Source organism: Molothrus ater, chromosome 2 (assembly GCF_012460135.2).
Source record: "Molothrus ater isolate BHLD 08-10-18 breed brown headed cowbird chromosome 2, BPBGC_Mater_1.1, whole genome shotgun sequence".
Classification (NCBI taxonomy): Eukaryota; Metazoa; Chordata; class Aves; order Passeriformes; family Icteridae; genus Molothrus; species Molothrus ater.
In genome coordinates, this window is record NC_050479.2 from 26469489 (window position 1) to 26489325 (window position 19837).

General features: G+C 41.2%; 1 protein-coding gene across 2 annotated transcripts; it reads left to right on the forward strand.

Moving 5' to 3' along the window:
• The first annotated feature begins 295 nt into the window (after nucleotides 1-295).
• On the forward strand, nucleotides 296-19295 carry LAMP1 (lysosomal associated membrane protein 1). 2 transcript variants are annotated; one of them, XM_036391119.2, is made up of 9 exons: nucleotides 296-451; nucleotides 9240-9364; nucleotides 11061-11274; nucleotides 11380-11541; nucleotides 14589-14806; nucleotides 16204-16326; nucleotides 17243-17312; nucleotides 17502-17672; nucleotides 18287-19295. In XM_036391119.2, the coding sequence occupies exons 1-9, from the start codon at nucleotides 415-417 to the stop codon at nucleotides 18424-18426; spliced, it is 1260 nt and encodes a 419-aa protein (XP_036247012.1). In that variant the 5' UTR covers nucleotides 296-414; the 3' UTR covers nucleotides 18427-19295. The 2 variants fall into 2 exon arrangements, with proteins under 2 accessions (XP_036247012.1, XP_036247020.1); XM_036391127.2 differs by having other exon boundaries at nucleotides 300-451; nucleotides 9240-9355.
• The last annotated feature ends 542 nt before the right edge of the window (nucleotides 19296-19837 follow it).

A 19837-nucleotide genomic window follows, 5' to 3' on the forward strand; every position in this document is an offset into this window, starting at 1 on the left:
GTCCCTGTTTTGTCTTAGAACACATGTGACCCATATGTATACCTGGGTATATATAGATAGAACACTTCGGCGAAAACAGACCATCAACTTCCAATATTTTTACACAGCTGGGACTGAATTAATCCTGTGCGAGACGACTGTACTCACCTCTGACTGCCTTTAGCTGCAGTGGCACGCAGCCCAGAGCCCGCTCCCCTCACCCGGCCCGGCTCTCGCGAGATCCTCCCCTCCCTCACCGCCGCTGCCGTGCCCCGGCCGGGTCACGTGACGGACGCCCCGCCTATGTGACGTCAGCGGTCACATGACCGGCCGGGGCCGTCGCCAGAGCGCCCCGAGCGCGGAGCCGCCGCCGCCGCCCCGTGCCCGCCCTCGGTCCGAGCCCGCTCCCGCCGCGCCCCGTCCCTGCACCCCGATATGGCCCGGGGGCTGCTGGCGGCGGCCGCCCTGCTCGGTAAGGGGGAGGACGCGGGCGGCCTGTGCGATCGGCGGGGTGGTGGGGGCGGGTCGCAGCGGCCTGAGGTGGCTCTGGGGCCGGCGGCGCTGGACGCGGCACCTGTAACCGGAGACCCGCCTGCCCGTCCGCTCCCGCCTGCTGTCGGCCTGCCCGGGTGCTGACTGAGCCGCGGGGGCTCAGGGCTCTTGGGGGGCCATCCCCCGCGCTCCTTGTGGCGCCCGGGAGCTTCCGAGGGCGATGAGGGACGGGAGGCGGCGGCGGCCGCGCTCAGCCGCGTTAGAGCCCGGGAACGCCGCTCTGAGCACCTGCGCTGGGTGCAGGGACTGCGCTCTGGGAAGAACCTGGAAACGCGCCTGGAGCACGAGGCATGGAGACGCGGGGGCTACTGATGTCATTGCTAGGAAGCAGCGCTTTTCTATAGGATACGTAGTGCTCCGTTGCTTAATGGCTTTCTTCCTGCCCTATCTTGAGTAAAATATGAAACGCGTCTGGAATGGAGAGATTTCAGTGCCTTGATGAGAAGGTTTGTTAGGTTAGCGAGGCTGTTTAACGAGGAAGTGTGTCTTGCTTGTTTACTGATAACTACCTTGCATTTGGTTTCTTGTCTTGAAAGCCAGATCACACAACGCTAGCAGGTTTCTGAGCTGTGGCTTTGGCAGCAAAGGAAACTTGTTCAGCAGCTAGCCAGAATATTTCCCAAATAGAGTAGCAGTTGAGAATGCTTATCTGCCATCATTTTTGAGCTGGGACAGTCCTTGTGACTCCTGTAACGTCTCTTTGGTAGTAAATATCGTTATCACCATTGACTGGACTTCAGTTTCACTGAGCCCAAAAGGTGCCGCTCACAAAGGGCAGAGAGCAGTTCAGATATCCAGCCCTCGTGAGCCGGTGCAGCAAGCACAGTGATTTACAGTGCTCCTGCTTTTTAGGGCTGCCAGCTGAAGTGGTGTTGAACTGGTGTCATAGTGAGAGTTACTTGAATAGTTTGTTTGATATAGTTATGGCTTAAATGAAGAATTGTGTTATAGTTTGCTTTCAAATAAGCTTCTGTGATTTTTATGTGGTACCACAGTTAATACTTCTGGCCATTGCAGTAGTCTTCCTCTGCTTAATTGGTAGTTACAAACATCATTTGGTGCACCATCTTTGTCGCTTTCTGGCATGTGAGATGTGTTAGGTTTCTGCAGCTGAGGTAACAGAATAGTTTATTTTACCACAGATTTATTTATTTTTGATTTTTTATTTTATTTTATTTACTGATGTTCAGGATGTTGTACCAGTGTCTAGTAGCTTAGTAGCTGGGTGTTTCTGCATAGCTTTATACTGCAATCTTGGGGGAAGATCTTGCAGTGCAGATAGAGACCCCTTTCTTGCTAGAGTGTGGGGTTTGGATTGTGGGTGAGGGGAGAAGAAGAAGAGATAAAGATAATATGTGAGCTGAAGGCTTCAGATATTTTAGCTCATTTGCAGCCTTTTAATCATCTGAGTTAACACTGGTTAGGATAAGGTCATGATCACAGGAGACTGAAAGATTAGTATGGGTGGGGCAGATGTGAAAACTTGTTTGGTGATGCCTTGACTTCAGGACAGCAGAATTTTTTTCCCACCTGAATACCTCATCATACCTCACTTAGTGTTTCAGTTTTCTCTTTAGATTGAGCAGCAAGCACTAAGCTGAACATTTCATATGTCAGCATTGAGCATTTTGTAATTAATTTCCTCACTACCATCAAATATACATATGAAATTAAGAAAACATTTAGGTAGCATATGGTACATGCAGGGAAAGGGGGCTATGAGAAATGGAAGTACCTCCTCTAAACTTAGCTGCTGCTTTTTGAAATACTGAGTAAGATGGTGCTTGTCTGTTGTTGAGCACGATGAGTCAGTTGGGTTGTGTGCCAAAGCCAACAGAGCTGCTCGTGCTCTCTGGGATCTAGAGCACCCGTACATTGTTTCATTACTGAAACACAGACACATCAGAGAACACTTTCCTCTAGACTTAGGGTTAGAATCAGACATGTGTAGTGAATAAGTAATGAAGTGTTTGAGAATTGCAGAAGGGAAAATTAATTTTTCAAAATAGTGTGATGACATTTCAGAGTCACTGACGTATAATCCACGTTTCTATTGTGCAACTCTAGTCCAAAGAGGAATTTCAAACCTTACTACCCATGTAGAGATAGTTGAGAAACTTGATAATAGATTCCAGCCAGTGAGAAATCTGGTGCAGAATTGGTTTTTTTTGGTTTGGCATTATTGGTTGTTTGCAACTGAGACCAGGGTAACTTGGTTTTCACAAAATCTAACTGCTTTGATGTTGAGCAACTTTGGAAATATTGTTTTACCAAGTGCTGCCCTTGACATAGTGTTTGCTTGACAGCTGCTTGAAGCGTGTGGCAGAGTCTCTAAGGATCTGAATTAGTGTGCCAGTCATCATGTGATAGGTCACTTGGCAGATGACAGAGTGAAGAATTGCCTCTAAGTACAGAGGAACCTGACTCAAAGATTGATACTCTGTTGCAACATTAACTGCTGTTATCTCTGATAAGCCTTTGTAGGTCTCAAAGATAAAAGTTTATTTCTAGCAAAAGGCACACCTTGCTTTTGCTTGTTTCAGCTTCCACAGTTTGTCTTTGCTCTCAAGTCAGCCGTGATTGTTTGGAAATTCCTTGAGAAAGCTTGGTGCTGAAATGGGTTTCTTGGTATGTGTTCTCTTAAGCTTGGCAGAAGACACTTTGGGGCATGTAAGTGGTGGGAATTACAACAGCCATTTGAACAATCCCTTGCATTATCTTGATTCTATTGTGCATACTTTTAAATGTACCTTATGTTTTGGTAAATCAGGATTCCACAGTTTTTGGGCATCTGACTTCAAGATGGCCTGGTGTCCCTTTCAGTTTCAGTATAACAGTTTCTTAACCTCCTCTGTCCCTTGACAGCACCACTGACTATCAGTACTACTTTTTCTACTCTTAATTTCAAATGTGAGTGTCTCTCCAGTTACAGATCACCCTGGCATTATGAGTACAGAGTTTAAATGTGCTTCAGCTCTGTGCAGTGGGTACTTGTTCCTTCTCCAGTGTTCAGCCTTGAGTACAGTAGTTCACAGTTAATACGTTTGGTTTTCTTGTATTAAACTTCTGATGGCATCTGTTTTCTTAACAAAAATTCACTCTGTATGATATGGGAACACCTGTATTCTTACTTTCTTTGACAGGGTTAAGATCTACTCTGTAGGACTAGGAGAGTGGTTTTACTCAGGCAGTTAGTTTATTTCAATATCTTCTCCTCTGGGGAAGCTTTCTCTTTAAATTGTCACACAGTGCTCCTTTCTTCAAAACATTGTTTGGGGCTGGCAGCTGCCTTGAAGAATGTGTGTTAGTTGTGTGGTGTGATACAGCAGCACTAACCAGATCCAGTGCAAAATGGACTTGTGTGAATGCTGAAAAGGGTCTGGCCAGGGAGTTCAGCTCTCCCAGTGCACTCATGCAATCACTTGCTGTAGAGCTATCCCAAGACTTTCTTCCTTTAGATAGGAAGCCATAAAGAAATTTCATGTGACTAAACTTGAGGCAGTTGTGCAATTCTCTGGTCAAATGGCAAGTGTATGGCTGTTAGAGTGCCTTTCCTTTCTAATGCTTTTGTACTTGTATAATTTGGTTTATAAAGACTGGAGTTATTCATCTGCAAACTGAAATGGGAAAACAAAACGTTTGCTGCCTTAATTGAAGTCAAGAATATCAAAACCATAATCTGAGATGACATGAATTTGTCTCTTGGTTGGCAAGGATGCATATTCTGGGCAGGATCAGGAACTTGATGTAATCAGGTGCTGCACCTGCTGAAGTGCAGCAGTTTCTCTTATCTCTGAATTAAGCTCTGTTCTCCCTTTCCCCACCACTGTGTGGGTATTCAAGTGAGTCCAGCCTTGTCTTTTCCAGCTTTCCAGGCAGCCAGCATTCAGTCTCATGTGTCTGTTGGTGAAAGGTAAGTATAACTCATCCTTTCATGGAGACCATCTTGCCTCTTGCAAAGTGTTTTGTATGTCAAGCCTGTCACGGGATTTTCCTGCTTTCAGTTGTTCCTGTCTTTCTGTATCATCCCAAGGTGGTATAGGTTCTGAATCCTAAGGAAGTGATCTTGACTTGGTCTTCTGATAAAGGACTTGGACCTAGTGTCCCTCTGGGAGTGGTGCATACATTGGGAGACAGAGCATTGTAGGAGAGTGTAACTCCTTGGGGATTTTTCCATTCTATTCTCTGGCATAGATTTAGGAGTTAAAAGTGGTGACTGAAATTACCACTGTTCACAAAATGAAGAGTGAGAGATGACAGGATCATTCTGAACCACCAGAATAAGTAAATTACTGGGCAGTTTGGTTAACATGTACAATAGAAAATAAACCTTCTTTACATAATGACCAGCATTTCTTATCTCCTTGGATGAATGCCCCAGAGATAGCAGTGTTCACTGTGTTTGTCATCAGAACACCTGGGCAAAGGTGCAAGGCAACACATCAGTGCTGTAGCTCAGGTACTGGATGATTATTCAGGGCTGGTATCCCTTACCCCAGAGTGCTGCTGTGCAGTGTTTCCAGGGTGGGCTGGAGCTGAGGAGAGTCCATGGGTATGACCAGGCTGTGGGATACTCTGAACCCCATCACAGCACATCCCAGGAGCTGGCAGCTGTGCTGTGCTGCAGCCATGGTTTTCCTCCTGAGCACTATAGGCCATGGTTTTCCTCTTGAACACTGCAGGCAGTCCCATCCACCAGGTATCTGTACGGCTTAAAGTACTGATGATCCAGGATGTGTGGCCAGGTGGATTTGGATGGCTTGCTGCCCTTTTTCCCAAGAGGAAGAACAATGCTAAAGAAGTTTTTACTTATGCAGGAAACATGACTATAGTGATAAACCCCAGATTATGCAGAAGTAGCTTTTGGTTTTTCCTTATTGTCAGTGTTTCATGTTTCTAATAAAAATTGGAGGCAAAGTAAATCATTAACTGTAGTAACTGATGTCCTCTTTGCAAGCAGATGGTGTACACAGTTCCCATTAAATATGCTTGGTTTTCTAGCACACAACAACCATTTGTCTCTCTCCCTTAGTAAGTTTCCATTATATGGGAGAGTAAATCATGGGTAGCTGTGTTTGACTAACAGGATTTCAGTTATAAAGAAGCTGAAACCTGAAAGCATGTGCTAGATTGTTTTGTTAGCTTTGTAGTGTTCAGCTTAAAACAAACAACTTTATGAGGTGGATTTCTTTAAGATAAATTGTTAGACAATCAAGGAAGTATTTGTTTTGTTTGACTTAGTTATTTTATCTCAGACTGTTAATATACTTTGGGTTTTCTTGAGGTAGGTATGTTAGATAAAGAAGCATGCTGGATTTTATTCAAGCAAGATCTCTAGTTGTTGCTTTAACAGTTACCTTAAGTGTTTTCTTGCACATGACTATTTCTTCATTGCAGAAATGAGATATGAAGGGAAAGATTGTCTTAGGATTTTCAGTTGAAAATATGCTGCTAGAATAAGTATTTTAAGCAGTCTTTTGTTGGAATTTACTGGAATACAAAGGAAGCATCTGAACCAAGTGAAATTTCTTTGTACTTTTTTGGTAATTCCTTTACTAGATATCCATAATGTAGTGCTTCCAGCCAAATGATAATGAACCTAACAAAACTTACTTTTTGCTATTGAAAGGTCTTGGACTGCTTAATTTAAATCCGAAGTACTGCACTTGCTGTACCACAGATAGTTGTTATAGAGGGCTCTGCAGTTTATTAAGAGGAACATTTGAAGCCTAAAGTTAAGAATCTGGAGGTTTTATCAGTTTTTGTGTTTAACTACAAAGAATGATATTGTTATGAGATGTACAAACAATACAAACAATATCAGATATGCCCTGATAGAATTAAGCAATACATTATGTAGCTATATTAGAAATATTCCCAGGATGGATTGATTCAACATCAGTTTGCTTTTCTGTAGTCTTGACATTTTGACTGTAGGCTTGTAGTGTTTGTAGGCTGCTGATGATTCATGCATTAATCACTACTTGACACTGAAACTGCCTGTACAAAACGCAACAGCTGCTTTCCTACGAGCTGTTCTTGTGCCTTAAACTGGCTGGAGCAGACAGTAGGCGGGACCTTCTTTCCTTCAGTGTCTTGATTTGTTCTTCAGTGGCTTTTTTATTCAATTTTTCCTTGCTCCTATGTCCCATACATTTCACTTGGTTTCATCTGCATTCCTTCAGGACCTTGGGAGCAGATGATGCTGCAGCTCAGTTCTGTCTGATCACCATCCCTGAGAGTGTTGCCTTACTTGCAGTGAAACAGCTCTTGCCACTCCATCAAGGACACTCAGTGTCTCATGCTGGATGTGTCTGTCTCATCACTGAAACTGCAAATCCAGCAGCTGCTGAATAGTTCTTAAGGAGGACTGGGGTTTTATAGCATTTGTTCCACACTAATGAAATCAGGATTCATGTAATGATATGACTTTAACCTTACAAAAATCTAGTAGTTATGCAGGTGTTACTGTTTAATGTTTATTCATGCCCCTTATTCTTTATTACTTAAACTTGCTGAGGGTGATTTATCAGCTCTTCATTACCAGAATTTGTCTTCCATTTGATATTTTCTGGTACCTCTGCATTGTCTGTTGTTCTCTAAATCATTTGTAATGGACAGGTCTGTCATGTTTTCATTTAGGCCAGCAACATTTTTCTTGTTTTTCAGTCTTTTCTTTCCCTTGCATGTCTTTTGAAAATGATTTTTCTTTCATTCTTTTACTCAGTTACTTCATTATTTTTAGCTCTAAAATTGCCAAGATTTTAATAGCTATCAGACAAGGGAGTCTGAATGCACACTAAAGGTTTTCATTCTAGCACATTTTTCAGTCATAGTGTTAGTTCAAGGAGCAATGGATTCTTATTGCCTGCCTCAACTCTTTTCTGTGCTGTGCTAGAAACCTTCAGGAAGGTGTAAGCAGCTTGCTTTGGAGAAAAGTAGTGCTTGCATGAAATGTAAACAAGTTCCAGATGTAAATGCAAATTGAAACTTCCATGTGGATGAACATGTTTCTGATACTGATCTGAATTGCAGTAAATAACATTTCTTTGGGTATATCTGGTCCTTAATGAACATTTTATGCTGGACATAAAGGCAAAGGTAGGACAGGTTTCGTTTAAAATAAATTTTCTATGCTGTCTCTTCTTAAGCATTTTCTTTCTTCAGTCTCTCTCTGATTTCAAATCTGGACTCTCAAAAAAAAAAAAAAGATAAAGTTGAATGAATTCCAGTTTCAGCTTTGTCCTCCTTGGTGCTGGGAGAGGATGTGATGTTGCTAAGGGGAAGATGACAAGGGAAAATGCTTGCTGAGTGCCAGAGAAATAGTTTCCAATGTGTTCCTGCAACTGATGTGCCTTCTGCTGAAGTCCAGCTGACAGAAGTCCAATTTTTCCTAATAATTGTCTTTGTACAATTGTACACACCATAGTTTTGCAGTGAAAAGTTGTAAGATTTGTTTTTGAAAACTTCTCAGGGAGGGAAGCTAGCTAATGGATAATCTCTCATCTGGATCTTTTTGCTATTATCAGCAGTTGAATGGATTAGCATGTTTGACTCCTTAAAGCTTATTTGCTTGTGATAATGGCTTATGTCTTGCAGCTGTTTTTTATCAGGTTTTCTGCAAGACTGAAGTTGTTACAAATGCCAGCTGATAAAGTGCTAGCATGAAGATGGTTCACACTTTTTGCAGTGAGGTTCACTTGGGGGGGTGGTGGTGACAAATTGAGAATCTGAAAAATAAAAGATTCTAAAATAAAGAACTGGTCAGGAGCAAGAGCACTGTCAGGTATCCCTTGCCACAAATGAAGTAGGAGATAACCAGCTTTCCAGCTGTTTCCAGCCTGCTCCAGTGTGTCCCCTGTGTGAAGCCTTGTTGGCAGTGGGCGCTGGTCCCACTGGTGCCAGTCCCTGCTGCCATCAGGAGCGATGGCTGCGTGCTCCCCTTGCCGTGTGTTCTTGCTAAGTCAGTACTTGGGGCAGGTGTACTCGGCATGCTCTGAGCATAGAGGCTGGAATGGAGCAAGGGGCAGAAAGGCTTTTCTCTGCTTTTCTCAGCAGCTCAGCCTGAGTTTAGCTTAAACCAGTCAGGAAAACATAACCTCACTGTGTGTCAAGGTCTTGGCCTTCTCCTCCTTCTCTAAAGTGTGGAGAGTGTGAGGATGGTAAGGAGAAGTTCTCCTGGCAATGGTAGCATGCTCTATCACGATATTTTTGGCAGTGCCTTCAAAACATCTGCAGTCCATCCAGGCGTTCTAAATGCTGCATTCAGTGCATGTGCAGCTGAGTGTCCTGGTACAGCAGGAGTGAAGGCTGCATGCTGTGCTGTGGGGGGAAGGCAGAGTGTTGGAGGCATGCAGGATCAAATAAGCTAAGCCAGGTCTGGCTGAAGATGGTAAAATGGTTGCTGTGTGCAGAGAACGCTGAAGCTGCCTTGAACACTGTGACTGATGTTTATTGCATGTCTTTCTTATCTCTTAGGAACCAGAATGTCAACAGTTTTGATTTGGGTGGCTTTGCAGTTTTATAAATGAGGTGTTTAATTTGTCCTCTGTTTGTTAGTGATGTTGAAGCTAATCTAGAGACTGTTAATGCCTAAGCTTCCAAACTCATGCTTAAGTTTTACTCCTAAAATGTACAGCTGTACATATTTGTCTCTTTGGGATAAAAAATGCAATTTATGTGACACCAGGTTAACCACTTTTTATCAGGCTTTTTACAGGCTTCCTCTTCATTTGAAGTGAAAGATTCAAGTGGTAAGGTCTGCATAATTGCTGATTTGACAGTAGCCTTCTCAGTGGAATACCAAACCAGTGTGCAAAAAGAGGTAAGGGCAGTGAGTATCTGACTGCTTGTTATTTATTAGTCTTTTTAGTATTTATAAAATATGTGGTATCTTTGCATGTGTGCAGTATTTAAGCTTTCTCTGAGTATCTTTGCATGAAAAACTGCTTCCACAAAGATTTTTACTCTTCAGTCATGTTGCATCAGCTTTTCTTTATTACCAATGCTTCTTCTAATTAAACGGCAAGGTTGAGGCTGCCTGAAACAATCACAAACAAAACATGTGCAATTACTTTTGTGACTGAAATTCCACACCTGTCCTGTTGATAAATAAAATGGCTTTCACTGGAACTGTAAAGGCAAAACCACTAGGAGTTCTCTTTTAGTAACTTGGTCACACTCATGTGGATTAAATCTGAACTGAAACATAGCTTTTAAACTTTTTAAACTCTGGAAATCTGTGACCTTCTTACGTAGCAAATCTGTAGTTTTCAGTGTATCTACAGACTAGTGCAATGCTTACAAATTGTTCCATATTAACAGCAAAACTTTGTTAATGGAAAATTAAGAATTTACCTTAACAAATAAGTTTTGGGATTTTTTTGTATCTTCACCACTGAATAGGAATTAGGGATTATTTATAGTCTTATTGCAGTTTTGTGTTGTTGATTTTTTTTTTCCTAGCCATCAGTGTAATACAAGGTTAAAAAAATCCTACTACTTTACCAGTGGTGCACTTGCTGTGTGTGATTTGAACTGAGCCTTATACTGTACAATCCATGTTTTCAGTGGTGCTGATGGTCTGAAATCCTGCTGATACTGGTATATGTGTTTGGTATATTGTTCAGAGCTGACTTCTTTCATAACATACTTTAGTCTGTTTCTTATTGTAAGCAGTAAGCTCAGAGCTTCGCAGTAAATGTTGTATTGGTCTTCAGTTATCACATTTCTTCACAATGTGTAATAAACTCAAAGTATTACAGCCAAGCTACATAGGATGTACCATTCACTTTTGTTGTTGCTCAGTTGTACTACAAGAAGCAGAGCTTAAATTCTCCCATTTTTCATATGTCCAGAGTTTGCCAGATTTGATTCTTGTAGTACAGAAGTACCTGCAAATTCATATTGCTGGTTTAGAAGGAAGAAAAGTCTAAGAGGTGCTGTGAGTATGTACTGTTCAGTCCTCCCAGTTTCAGAGAGCAGGTTTCTCAAACTTGAATGCCAGTAGCATGCTGCTTGCTGTATACTGGTACATAAGTGTCACAGACATCTTTTATGAAAAATCTTTTCTTTAGGACTTTTCCTCCTGAGAAACTGAGAGGCTTCAGGAACAAAATGTAAACAATGATTATCTGCTGCTGTGGAATGCAACAAGTGGATTTGTGATTAGTCTCATGCAGTTGTTTCTAATTAATGACTAATCACAGTCAGCTGGCTCGGACAGAGAGTCCGAGCCACAAGCCTTTATCATTCTTTCTTTTTCTATTCTTAGCTAGCCTTCTGATGAAATCCTTTCTTCTATTCTTTTAGTATAGTTTTAATATAATATATATCATAAAATAATAAAACAAGCCTTCTGAAACATGGAGTCAGATCCTCGGACCCTTATCCTCGGACCCCTGTGAACACTGTCACATATAAGTAGATATCTTATATGTTAATGTCTGCTGTATGTTTGTAGCAGTTTTACAGGATATTTAAAAAGCTGTGAGGAAAAGCTTACGTGTGTTTTATTTTCTACCCCACAGTTTGTACACTTTTTTCTTCCGCAAAATGCTTCAGTAGACTCACAGAGCTCATGTGGTAAAGATAATGCATCTCATCCAATTTTGGTATTGGATTTTGGAGCAGGACATTCGTTAAGCCTGAATTTCTCAGAATCTGCAGACAAGTACCAAGTTGAAGAGTTAGTTTTCCACTACAATCTGTCAGATGCAACTTTTTTCCCAAATTCAACTACAGGTAAAATAAAAACTTACTGTTGTTACTGTAAAACCCTTCCCGGATATAATACTAAGTCCTTTCTTTGCATACCGGTACATACTAATGCAATGTATTTTTTTACAGGAGGTGTGAAGACTGTATCAAAGAAAAGTATCATTCAGGCACACATGGGCACAAAATACAGATGCATCAACTCCAAGCACATCAATATGAAGAATGCCAATGTTACTTTTAGCAATGTCACTTTGGAAGCCTATCTCACAAATGGCACTTTCAGTGTGAACAGTGAGTATCTTGTAACAGAAAATTAACTTGATGAGCTAATTTTACAACTAATAGGTTCTTTCTTTTAAGTCCTGACTAATCATATTTAAGGTGAGTACTGGATCTAAAACTCTGACAACAGCATCTTTTGAAATGAATGGACTTGCCTCAGGTTTTCTCTGTAGGATGTCAGAATCTGTGGCTAGGGGATAGTGCAGTGCCCTGGGTTCCCATGGGTATTGTACTGGGCTCTTCATGAGTATGGGTGTTAAGCACATGCTGCAGTAGGTTGAGTGAGCACATGACCAAAATCCTAGTTTAAGAAATATCTGGTAACTTCCAAGCATTATGGCCTCTACCAGAGTAATTTGAACTGGTTACTCTGTGCTCTGGGGAAAATTAGTGAAATAATGGCAGACAGTAGAGAATTGGTCTGTAGAGAGCAGAAACGTACATCTTCCTACAGGAGGTTTTATGTCAGCTGTAAAAGTCAGGTTTCTCTCTTTCAGGGACAACCACTAAGTCAGGTTTTTATCCTGATTGTTTGTATTGAAAAGTAGTGTGGAATTTTACTTCAAATTATTATAGGCCAATTACTTCATGGTGTGTTCATATCCTTTGCTTTTGTGGCAGCAGTCTTCAAACACAAAAGAGCTGTATAAACTGATTCCCCATACTATCTTAAGGAGTGATAAGTGTTTGCCTTACTTTTAGAGTCTTCATTTTCCCTGGGATGTAGAACTTTCCTTCAGCTGTTAATCCCATTTACGCACCTGCTAAGTTGAAACAAATATTAAAAAATTAGGGTAGCCAGTGCTAGCATGGAATGGTTACAATGAACAAGTGCCTTCTACTGGAGTATCTCCACCTTGTCTCATTTCTGTGAAAAATACCTTGCCTGATGCTGATAATAGTGGCATTGACTTCTTTTATGGCTGCTTCACATGACTGGCTCAGATTTGTATGTATCATTCCCTTGATCAAATTTTTCCATTTAGTGAACTAGTTTGCAGTAAAGATGTGTACCTACATTTATGCTTAAAAAAACCCACACCAAACCCTGATCTCTATTACTGCAGTCTTCAGAACTATTTTTTTTTTAAATTATGGAACTTTGATCTGATTGTTTTAGCAGTTAAGTATGATAAGTGATCATTTATCAGCAGGCTCAAACATAAGATATGATACTGGGAAAAGCTGATTTTTGCTTCTACAAAACTTCAGTGAAATCTCCCTACTGTGTAATACTTTTCTTTTTAAGATATTAAGATCTTCTTTTATATAATCCTCTGGTTCCATTCTTGTAGGCTTGTGCCTTCCCCTGTCCCTTAGGCAGCTAGTTATTGATAAACTTCAGATCTGGAATTTTTCCTTAATGTTTTTCTTTTCTCTGCAAATCTTTAATGAAAGGATATTTCTGCCAGTGATTGGTACAAGGCTCACTGAAGGGAAGAAGGATCAATATTCAGTGCATCTGCATAACTAGAAATTGTGACTCTGTCAGTGTACTAGAAGTTAGTGACTGAGGGGATGGTAGTGGTTATCTGCAGCTCTGAAAGGACACTTCCTTTTCCTCTGTGTTGGTAGTTTTGCCAGCTGCTTTCCTGTAACTGTCAATAAAAGACATAAGGATTTTTGTCTCATCTTTTGCTCTGTCCTGAAGAGCTACTAGAAACTGCTCTAAATCAGTTCAGTAGAAATAATGTATTAAAATTCCAACTAGGCTAAACTTCCACTCAATGTGATTTTGTTGTTTCCATCTGTGCCAAGTTAAAGAAAAGCCTCTGTGTGTTGAGGTCTTGCAGATAGAGGGTAGTTCTCCTTTGAAGTGCCCAGAAAGATGCTTTTTGGTTTGTTAGGAAATTATTTTGGGATCAGACCAGTATCAGCCTATAAAATACAGGATCACTCCTCCTTCATCCACCTTCATTCTGCTCTTGGACTTTCCAGGAGTGGAGTAGAAATAGGAAAGCATGCTATGTTGGAGTGTGTGTGACTTCAGATGGTGTGATTAGAGTTCTTCTCTCTGAGCCATAATCAAAAATTAAGCTACTTAAACTGTTCAAGGCTATTTATTAGTTGTCTTCTATCTGTGAAGTACGCATGCATTAAATTTTAGAAGTAGACCCTTTGAGTGAGCGTTGATTGTTGCTGCAGTTGCTGTTGTCCTTAAAAAGTTGCAAGTTGTTATCCCTGGCATGTGGAGATGACCTTGGCTTGGAACATGGAAGTCTCTACTTTAGTAATGTCTTTGTTATGACCTTTGGTTTTGGCTTAGATGTTCAATGCAGGAACCTTCTTGGCTCCCAGATCAAGTTAAGATCTTGCTGCCACATGTTTCCAAGTACTCTGGCAAATAAATCAGAGTCACTGTTCCCTTGGAAGTTGCTGCTGGACTGGATGAAAAGAGAAAGTGAACTTGCACACCTTCACAGCCTTGTTAACCCTGTGGAGGGTGGCTCCTCGTGCAGGACTGAAGGGAGGATGGATGTGAGAGGGATACGGCAGAAAACTTGGCATCAGAAGCAGTCTTAGAATCCCCCCCTAAGGACAGCAGAGCCAGAGCAATATATTAAGGCTACTCTGGTTATTGCCAGAATAATGAGAGTGAGGGGAAGGAGAATACATCTGGGAGACCACTTTGAACAGTGAGCAGGAGAACTGTTCCTCTGCTTTTCCCACACAAGTGCCCAGAGTGTGGGATAGGGATCCCAGCCTGGCTGTGAACAGACAGCAGGAACACTGGAACAGCAGGACAGCAGGAATGCTGGGTCTGTCAGATTTACCCTGACCTGATGGCAAAGTGGAATGAATGGATGTGAATGAAAGTGGATGTGGTCCCCATGAATTTCAGTAAATTATCAGCAGAGGTGTGATTTTCTCATGCCTTGCCAGACTTTGCAACAAGACTTTAGGTAATGCTTTACTGTTGTGTTTCTGAGCTTTTATTATCTTTTATTAGAAAAAAAGCTACTTGAAATTGTGTCATCCTTTCCCTCAAGGATTAAAAAGGTAGATCATCCACAGCTTCATTTTGTTTGGTAATGACTGTTTTCCTTTCTCTGCAGAGACAGAATGTGCTGAAGATATGGTCTCTACTACTACTATGGCGCCTACAACTCCTAAACAGACTACTGGCCAGGTTCCAACAGCTGGCCCAACACCAACATCATCACCCCCAAATCCTACAGTTGGTAAATACAATGTGACTGGTCCAAATGGAACCTGTGTACTGGCCTACATGGGCTTACAGCTTAATATCACCTATCCAAAAAAAGATGAAAAGGTACATTTTGATTTTTGTTTCTTCAAAACCTTCAGATTTCTTCTTTGGGGAAGAGTTGGTAAATTATTATAAGCTAACCTTCTTCTTTTAGAAGCCCAGGTGTTTGTGTTCATCCATCATTATCCTCTATTTGAATTGCTTAACCTGGTCTGGACTAGTGACATTCCAAACACTTGTACTGAAAGTGGTTCTTAAGGATTATTCCATTCACTAAAAGCAGCATTAAACTGGTCTGTTGAATCCAGGAAGTGTATATATGGTCATTTAAGAGAAGTAGTAAAAATTAACAAGATATGACTAGGGGAATCCTGTTATCAAAGTTGCAATCAAGATTTTTAAACTGTTAAATACAGAAATTTGGCCTGAGGTATAGAAAGAATGAATGACTAGTGGAAGGGAAAATTACTACTGTAAAACTGGACAGGCTTCTGACTCAATTACCCTCCAGCCAGCACTGAAGACATTTGGGTTTGACTTTGATGCTTAAAAGCTACATAACATCTGATTTTAATAGAATTTAAAAAAAGAGAGAAAAAATGCAAGGTATATATAAGAACCAGCCCTGGCACAAATTCTTTCCCTCCACTGTTGGTGTAGAGCCTGGCTTGCCAGCCCTATGGACAAACCCAGAGTCCTAAAAGGACTGTTGAATGCCCCCAACAGGAAACAGTGCTACTGCATTTATTTATGATGTTGATGACTGAAAGGTAAAATCATGATCACTTATAGCTGGTGTGTGGCTGTATAGTGGCTTGTTGTGATGGTAACTGTGTTTTAGCCACCTTAATTGTGTGGAATTCCCTGATTCTGGTGTTCTGCTTCTGGTGGAACAGCGGATTTCTAGTGTAATGACCAGTGAGGAGGTGGCAAGTAGGTTTTCTGGTCACGTGAGGATCAGCTAAGAGCTACTGAAAGAGTTTCTATTTAATTGTTTGGCAAGTGGCATTTAACCCACAGCCTTCTGCAGATGCAAGACAGTATAAAATCATGAACCATGGACAAAATGACGTGCAAGATGATTTGCTGACAGGTGGTCCCCTTAATTGCTTCTACCTTATGTCAAAGCAGTATTTTATAGCATCTTGCCCTCTGTGTGGTGTGGTGGTTCTTGATATTTTTTTTCTTATGCCACAAGGACCAAAGCAGTTTGTGTGGAGAAAGCAGTTGGGTTCTTGCCTGCAGCCAGTCAGGGCTGCAGAAAGCTTTGTTAGATGTGCCCTTAGTTATGTGTCAGCCTGGTAACTCAGGTGCTGCCTGCACAGGTCTGCCCTGGTGTCTGGAACACAGGGCAAACACAACACTGTAGGCATGAAACACAAGCCAGCCACACCTCAGCTGAGTGGAAGGTGATGTGCTCAGTCTCTTCAAGTGTCATAATTGCTCCTCTTCTCTCACAGATGGGTTTGGATTTGCTGAATTTCATACCACATAATACAACTTCTTCTGGGAGATGTGACAATACATCTGCCTTGTTGAACCTGACTTTTGAGAAAACGAGAGTTATCTTCCTGTTTGCCTTGGTAAGAATCTCTGCACCAAGTGTGTAGGATCTGCAGCACTTTCCATGTGGGAAAACTGAGTGGGGCAAGAGGAAAAAAGACAGCTACAAAGAGAGTAATGAGTTCCTTTGGTTTTAATACTAGGATTTGGTGGATTTTATGCTAGGTTACCACTGTGTGAAAAGAATGTGTTTGTGTCTATATGCACGTGTACATATGTGTACAGAGAAAAGTATTTTGTTTGCAGTGGGAACTTCCTTGAAGATTATGTTGCTTACTCTTGGGGGTTCTTGCTTAAACTGGGAGCAGCCTGTGACAAGTGGGCATCTAATCTAATATTAAGCCTGGAGCTGGATTTAAGTTCTCATTAATATTCTGTGTACAGCCCAAAGGCCAAGTGTGCTTGTCTTCTGGTCTCCTATGATGGTTAGGAATCCTGTTTCCCACAGCCCTGCCCCGGGTGTTGTATTGGAGCTGCATACCTTTGAGGACTGAATCCACTGTTTGTCAGAACTTCATGCTCCTTTTTTTGCTGATCACGTTGAGCTGTTGCTATTAAATGACTCTACAGCTCTGTGGGGTACCAAGTTCAGTGCAAGTAGGTTGCTTAAGCAATGGGTGTGGGACTATGCCTGCAGTGTGGAAGTCAAGTCAACAGTTTGAGGGTGTCAGGAGGCCCTGTCAGGGCCTCCTTTCTCTGGCTCTTTGCCCTCTCACAAAATAATCTTCCTTAAGGTGCATACTTTCTGTAGCTTTTCTCTCCTAAAGTCCAACTAAACACCTCCTCTGGATGCTAATCCCATTTGTGGTTCTACATTTTAAAAACCTTTCTCAAAATGTATGCAGATTGGAACCTGAACATGAACAGCTTATGTTGTACATCATCATCCTAAATGACAACTACTGATTTGTTGTTTTTTGGGTTTTTTTTTTAAAGAATGCAAGTGCTGAAAAATTCTTTCTGCAAGGTGTGAGTGTAAGCACAACCCTGCCTTCTGAAGCAAAAAGTAAGGACTTCTAAAAAATCTACTGTGATTACTTTAAATATTAAGGGTAGTCTGCATTAAATAATGTGTAAGAAATGTTGGGGATGAGTGTATCAAATTATGGCTCTATTGACTTATAGCTCCTGCTCTTCAGATTTATATAATTAATTTTCTCTTAATAAGAGATTAATAAGAGTTTCTCTTACACAGATCCAAAATTTGAAGCATCAAACAACAGTATGAGTGAGCTGAGAGCTTCAGTAGGGAACTCCTACAAGTGCAGTTCTGAGGAGAATCTGCAGGTCTCGGACCAAGCCCTTCTCAATGTATTTAATGTTCAGGTCCAGATTTTCAAGATTGATGGAGACAAATTTGGGCCAGGTAAGAGATTTGCATTTGGCAGCCCCTGTCAAATCCAAGATTTGTGAAGTATACTTAGATATAAATACAACATTCTGTAGTCAAATGTCAGCTTGTGGGTGCTATGCTTAGCCTCTGCGTGCCCCACTACAGATGATGTGGGGGCTGATTAAGTTGTCCAAGTTGAGGCTAGTGGGAGAAGTATGTAAAAAGCTGTGAAACAACTTGGACTTGTTCCTGATGGTCCAGAGAAGAGTTAAGGAAGGGTGCTACCTTTCCCTCCAAACTGTGTGCAGACAGTTGTGTGAAAGGGGCAAACCTGTCCCTTGTGACTATGATGAAAGCAAAATGACTGTGGGAAGGGTCATGTGGATATTTATGATGGCTAAATTTGTGTGTAACTAACAGCTCTTGAGGAGGATACAATCAGTATAATCTCCATATTGTGTATACAGCTGGTGCTAGAAAGACTTCATCCTGAATGATCATAGTTAGTGGACCTGGCTTCCTTTTCATTGTTGACAAGCTAGCTGAGCCAGTTTTATTGACATGCTGAGAGCAGAATGCTGAAGTTCTGGATGTAGCCATCTGTTGGTGCACTAGTACCTAACATGGATCTTTTTCTCTCTCTTCAGTGGAAGAATGTCAACTGGATGAAAATAACATGCTGATCCCTATAATAGTTGGTGCAGCCCTTGCTGGTCTTGTTCTAATTGTCTTGATTGCTTACCTGATTGGCAGAAAGAGGAGCCATGCTGGATATCAAACAATTTAATTACTTGCACTAAAATCCAGCATAGATGAAAAGCAATTGCAAGAGGCTGGGGGAAAAAAATCCCCCTACATTCCCCTGAACTGGTTGATATTGTAAGGTAACATCTTTTCTTGCAAATTGCTTCTTTAAAGTCTGCTTTATTAAATGTGAAATCATCTTGCAGCATTTAACTATGCACAAAAATAACTTCTGAAGATTCTGGTGTTTAATTTTGCTAACTAGTTTTAATATTTACCCACTTAGAAACAAGCTAAAAGTTTTTAAGGGTGCTTTTTTGGAATTGGTGTAAGATTATGTCAGCTACAGATTCCAGAGAGGGATGTTGCTAACTCTGACTCAATTTCAGAACTCTTAACAAAGGGAAAAGGTTCATTATTTGCACCGCTGCCATTGAGCGATGATGTTAAGTATACTGATGATGCATTTGAAAAAATTTTAGTAACAACTGACAAAATTGAAATCTAAAACCTGAACTTCACCTTATCTCTTAGGTGTGTATTTTTTACTAAGCTTTAAACTCAATGCCTGGCACATGCAGGGTGTGAAAGACGCAATACTCAAACCTTACAGGAACTCTGTATGATTGGACAACTCCCCTGTCTGATATTTTTGATGCTCTGCCAGCTTGTTAGGAGCTGGTACTTTTTTAAAATGGGTGTTATTTTTATTTACTTTTTTTTGTAAAGTTATTTCAGTCTGTTCTGTTGGAAGGTTCAGAGAGATCCTGTTACTGCACATGTGTACAATATAGATCTCAATCTGCTGATTCTATTGCTTTAAACTTGGCTGGGGGGTTGTACACTTTAAGGATCAGTTCTTATGTATGCATTGCCTGTAACAATGCTAATAAAGACACTTTTTTTTCTGTATTTCTTAGTATTGCTGATCACTCTTAAAACCATTTGTTGAGGGCTGAAGTCATGGTTTGGAAATACTTGGGAAGCTTGAGACAATCATTAGTGTGGAGTTAAATAAGTGCTTAAGTTTTTTCTTTGTGGCACAAAGGAAAACCTTAATCTGTGTGTGTGTGTTGGAATCAGGTTGGTTTTGCACTTTGTGTTTGGAAACAAGGAACAGCTGTGTGTTGGTAACCTGAGACCTGGAGGAGTTAACTCTTTAAACTGTCACTTCCTGAGACATGTTGCTATACCAGTCTGCCTGCCTGAGCCTCACTTCCTGACAGTGCTGCTAAGGCTCTTAGTGTAAGGACTGTAAATGATATTTCATGTTTAATTCTGAAGTTGGCCTCTTACCACAAAGTAGGAAACTCACATCTGCTGAGGGCTGTGTGCCTTGTTATGTGCTGGAAATGAACCTGGGTGTTTAAAGCTTCCCTGACTCGCTCCTGCAGGAAGGCTTTGGTGTTAACAGTACCAGCTCTGCAGGGCAGGATCTGGCGCACACCACAGCA

Bases quoted from the DNA above. Each gene is read 5' to 3' on its own strand.
- LAMP1 (XM_036391119.2), top strand. From the start codon at position 415: ATGGCCCGGGGGCTGCTGGCGGCGGCCGCCCTGCTCG. The intron at 11,542-14,588 runs GTGAGTATCTTG...CTTTCTCTGCAG, and splicing joins TGGCACTTTCAGTGTGAACA to AGACAGAATGTGCTGAAGAT. The intron at 16,327-17,242 runs GTAAGAATCTCT...TTTTTTTTAAAG, and splicing joins TTATCTTCCTGTTTGCCTTG to AATGCAAGTGCTGAAAAATT.